At 41.7% G+C, this 5,252-nt stretch overlaps 1 protein-coding gene across 3 annotated transcripts in view; it reads right to left on the bottom strand.

Moving 5' to 3' along the window:
* Positions 1-833: 833 nt before the first annotated feature.
* The window catches only part of LOC147030860 (anoctamin-8-like), a 54,348-nt gene continuing 49,929 nt past the window's right edge, over positions 834-5,252 (bottom strand). For all 3 annotated transcript variants that reach the window (XM_085875375.1, XM_085875376.1, XM_085875377.1), the window contains one exon: positions 834-3,425. In XM_085875375.1, coding sequence (XP_085731501.1) covers positions 2,823-3,425 — 603 coding nt within the window. In that variant the 3' untranslated portion in view covers positions 834-2,822. The remainder of the gene's footprint in view (positions 3,426-5,252) is intronic.

Genomic DNA, 5,252 nt, shown 5'->3' with positions numbered 1-5,252 from the left:
CCAAAACCACAGCACTGTACCTAATATGTAAACGACCCCAAAGGAAGTTCACAAAGCATTTATAATCATCCTGCAAAGTTTGTAGAAACGTAAAACATCAAATGAAAAAACGTGGAAACAGCTTTATTTGCATTTCCTGAGGTTAAACAACCCCCACTCCAACCCACCCACCCCTCTTGCCCCCCTCCCCCCCAACAGCTACAACTTGCATATAAAGGACAATTTTAAGTGCCTAAAACAATCGAATACGAAGCTAGTCCTGCTAAATTCAAGCTCTACAAAATACCTGAATCTGCAAATATACGAGCCAAGTATCCAGGCCCAGCAGCAATGAGGGAACAACAAAATGGGAGGGAATGTTTGGCTCTCAATTTGAAATATTGCTTTGAGAGCAACTGTTAGTCACATTTGTACATCATACACACAAAAGTATGCAGCCAACTGTCTAACCCTGATTATATTTAATAAATAATATCACCAGCCACAATCTGTATCCAGTTAGTTGGACGTGGGAGGTCTCGACGGAGCTTACCACCATCCAAAAGGGACAATGTGCGATGGTCATGGATGAATACCAAGCCTTGGGCAGTGTTGTGTCTCAGCCTTCACAGCAGCAGGGCAAAATGGTGAATTTGAAACTTATGCGGGAGGAGTGCGTTTACTGGAAATAGGGAGCACAAAAAGCTTCAATAGAAAAGGCAGAAATGATCAAAAGGAGGAACAGAAATAGGAAGTTGAAAAACGAATGCGGATCGAAGAACAAAGAGGAAAATCCGAAAGGTGGAAGATTTTACATCCCCGAATCTGATTAGCATTATAAGCGGATTAACTACTTTCATGGAAAGGTGATATCAGATGAGAGAAACGCTCAACCAAAACATACCATAGATCCAAATTGAGAGATCTCCACAGGGCATAACCATGGACCCATCACCCGAGAGAGATATCACACTTGGATAACCAAGGGCAACAACGACGAAGGAGAGAGATGTGCACATGCAAAGCAGCTGAGCACACACACACACACACACACACACACACACACACACACACACACACACACACACACACACACACACACACACACACACACACACACACACACACACACACACACACACACACACACACACACACACACACACACACAAAACATTGGTACAAGAGGTAGTGAATGTCAAATGGGTAAATTATTTAGCCTTCATGCATGGCATACCAACTGATGTCATGTGTTACACAAACCCATATGATGCATGAAGTGGAGAAATACACATAAAAGAATGAAGTTCATTGGTAGGAAGCAGTGAGATGATGTTCAATAAGGAGACATAGCATCTTCTTAAGGTTAAACATGGGGAAGTGTTATGCGATTGCCGAGTGCATTTGGCCGAGGCGGGGTGGCCGGGATTCACAGGGCACAGCTTTCCACATATGGATGCAAGAACTCATGCAGGTTGGCTTTGGAACTAATGTGTCTAAGAAGGGCCTCCAGATGGGCTGAGGAGCATCTCAGGAATGAGATAACCCCATGTTTGACAGACAATTATGAAAGATCGTTTTTCCGCGAGGTGAAAGGTTGTACAGTTAGAATGGCGAATAGATGTAACAGGATGGCTCAAAAGGACGACACAATACTACAGTGCCAAAGGGGGTTGATGCAGTGGCGCTGCCTACTTCGTAAACGACCACTTATCTCAGCATTATTTTCTTTATATTAGTAAGAGGGACCCCTTTGAGTGGTACCACTTTTCATATGTAGCATTTTAGTGCCCACGTAAAGTTGCCATGAGGGCATAAGGAATCAAACACAAAAGTGTGGACTGTGGTTCCAATGTAGTCCAAAGTAGGCAGGACAGGCACATTATCCCTTTCTGAGGTCATTAGGGAGCCAACTGGGTTTTTACTGACAATACAACAGTGACATGGTCATTATTCTGAGACGAGATTGGTTTCAACTTTCAAGAAGCTTAGAATCAATTGGACTGCAAATATAAGAGGTTGGAGGTTCAAATCCAACTGGAAGGTTGCAGTTTATAAAAAATCCCGAACAGTGCATTCTTCATCTGGATTTGAACCCACAACCTCTGAGATGCAAGTCCGGTGTCTTCACCACAAGCCCACCACCATCCCCTACACGTGGCTACCAGACCGCAATGGTGGATTAATAGGCAATGTTGGTGACACAAGTTGCTGTCCATTAGGTTTACCAATGAAACTAGGTTAGGTTGGAGTAATGGCAGGAAAACCCTGTGTTATCTTCCCAATTAAAAAGACATTCCGGTCTGTTTGAGGAAACAGCATCTGTAATGGTGTAAGGTCTTATAAGTGATCCAACCTGATGACGACAGCCTGCAGCAGTTCCTGAGCTGACATGTTGAAGGATGAACTGAGCCCGGCATGGACGAAAAGGCTGGAGGCAACTAACAAATCAGACACAACCAACAAACAAGCAAACATCAACACTGTCAAGAATAAAAAAAGAAAGGTTAGTTCCACCAATGACAACAACAACAACACCTTACAAGTCAATAAATAATGACACTCCCTGGAGTGTTTCAGTAGTGCAGTATTTCTAAGATATTGCCAGTTACCCAAAGGCATATGGGTAATCCTTTTATGATCCTGTGAGTCCAACATTTAAACGACTCGGCACCTAGGCTGACAGACGTAGGCCTTTTAAGACGATCACATAAAGTTGGCAGTCTCAGAATGTCACTGGTAAATTATGTACAAACCCTGCAGGTATGAAATTTAAGGACAAGAAAACCACCATGATTTCAGGTCACCTTGACAGATAGAAGTTGAAAAAAAAATCAGGTATGTTAGTTCAGATCCTTTTGCCTCTTGGTTTTGCCTTGTTTGGGTAGAGACTCTTGGCTGTTGTTCTCGGTGGCACCACGACACACAGTTTCGACCGCCTCACTCTCAGGCCGAGAGATTCCGAACAATGTCGAGAAGAGAGAGGAAGGTGAGACTGGACTTGTGGGGCTAGCTCCAGCTTGTCCCACTGTTCCCACCCGTAAAAATCTCCGCAGACGACCTTCACCACCAGAAGTATGTAATGGCAGCTCAGCAGGAGACAAAGAAGACCACCTTGTTTCTCTTCGGCCCCTCTCGTCACTGCTGCAATTTACAGGGGAACCAGCCCGAGGAAGTGACTGCAGAGGTAACATCTGCCGTAGCCTGGCCACTCTTGGCAGTGAATTTGGTCTCTTTGTCTTCTCTGGTGGCTTGGCTGTGGTAGAAGTTGTCAAACATGATGTGGTTGCTTGTGGAATGTCCTTTTCGTTCTGCGGTGGGGGTGAAGTAACTCCGTTCTCACTTCCTCTTGAGGTGTGATTCCTGCTATCTTTGGATGCATGTTCTTGCCCTCGCCGCTCTTCCTCCTCCTTCTGCCGGTACAACTGTGCTACCCTCTCGTGGTCCTTGGGACAAAGATAAATAATTTCAGATTATAGACAAATGGAAATGATTATGATAAAACAGCCACAGCGCGCACACACACACACACACACACACACACACACACACACACACACACACACACACACACACACCACACACACACACACACACACCTCCCCACTTTTTTGTGGTAGACCGATAGCTAAACCCTCATGCTTTATCGAGAAAAATCAACAATCCACGTAGCCAAATATTTCAGTTCCAGCATAACCCGAGGCCAGAGAGAAAAACCTACAGTAAATACAAATAAACATTATTCCTGGAACAAAACATGCGTCATAATGTTTTGAGCAATGGCTTTCTTTCCCAATTCTACTTGGTCTTTAATATGCACTTTAAGGTTCTACATCCTGATCTAATTCTTATAAAGTGCCAAAAATGAGCCGAATGGGATTGGAGAGTTTTTATTTTTTATTCGTTTTGCCAAGAACTATTCACTCCAGGTAAAGGAAACAGGTGGGAAACTGCACCAATAAATCCACACGCGCTCATTAACTTTTACCTTGTGAGTAGATGATAAATGGGGTTTCTGGGATGCCAATTCAAATGAATGGGGGGAAATGGAAAAACTTTCTGACCAATGGCTCAAAAGCTAAAAATGGGAGACTCATTTCCTCCCCCTCCCACACAAGCAAATGTAAAATTGAGACTATTAAAGATTGAGACTTGCTGATTAAAGTACTTCTTCCCTTTCATATTTTCATTCCACTCAAAGAGCGAACCAATGAATATTTGTCCATGTTCTATTTAGGGAATAACTTAATTTTCTTATAATATTCATTTCCATCGAGTATATTAACAAAGAATAACTTGAAACTTGGTTCTTGGTTTAAGTGTCTTTGTTGAGTAGAAATGAGATGATAAACTTCTCTTAATGCTCTTAGTTGTCATTGTCTTTCCAAATTCAACATTATATATAATTTTATGAAAGTTCTTCTCAAAATCATTTGAAGCAAGCCGTTTTAGCTTGATCGAGTTAGCTCTCCCCAAAAGCAAGAAACAAGCCCCAAAAGCCCGAAGTCATTTCCTTTACGAGACACACCCGAAAAAACCCATTTAATTGTTTTCACATTTCCAAGATGAGTCATCAACTCGGACTATTTATTGTCAAATGCGAACTTGGGTTTGTTTCATTTGGAGAATGGAGTATTTAGAAGAGTACTCCATCCTTGTTAATCAATCTTTCTCACAGGAAGAGAGGTGAGATTCTTACACCGTTTCATTGTTATTTGTTTTATACAGAATTAAATCACGAAACAACTAATATTATATATATATATATATATATATATATATATATATATATATATATATATATATATATATATATATATATATATATATATATATATATATATATATATACTGTATATATTCTAACAGGTTGTCCCCAATAAGAACATCGTTGATAACTGATCTGGAAAATGAAACAATTGAATATCACGAGGAATGGAAAAAATGAATGACATCCTAAAAGACATTCAATCGTTTATAAAGGAGCTTTTGTGGATGTGGCTTGTGTAGGTGGGGCAATTTTTAAAATTAAATAAACATGTTGTGTGTGGGGAACTAATAAACGAATCACTAATTATGTGGATATGATGGATGTGGATGTGGCTTTTGAGTAGGGTTTGTGTGGGTGGGATTTGCATGGGTGCCGTTTGCGTGGGTGCCGTTTGCGTGGGTGCCGTTTGCGTGGGTGCCGTTTGCGTGGGTGCCATTTGCGTGGGAGGGCTTGTGTGGGCAGAGTCAAAAAGGGGCGGAGATAAAAAAAATTCCACTTTATC

Source organism: Eptatretus burgeri, chromosome 3, assembly GCF_056783735.1.
Source record: "Eptatretus burgeri isolate ZD-2024b chromosome 3, Ebu_testis_v1, whole genome shotgun sequence".
Lineage (NCBI taxonomy): Eukaryota > Metazoa > Chordata > Myxini > Myxiniformes > Myxinidae > Eptatretus > Eptatretus burgeri.
Note: the sequence above shows the minus strand (reverse complement) of the source record. Positions and strands in the feature narration are given on the sequence as shown.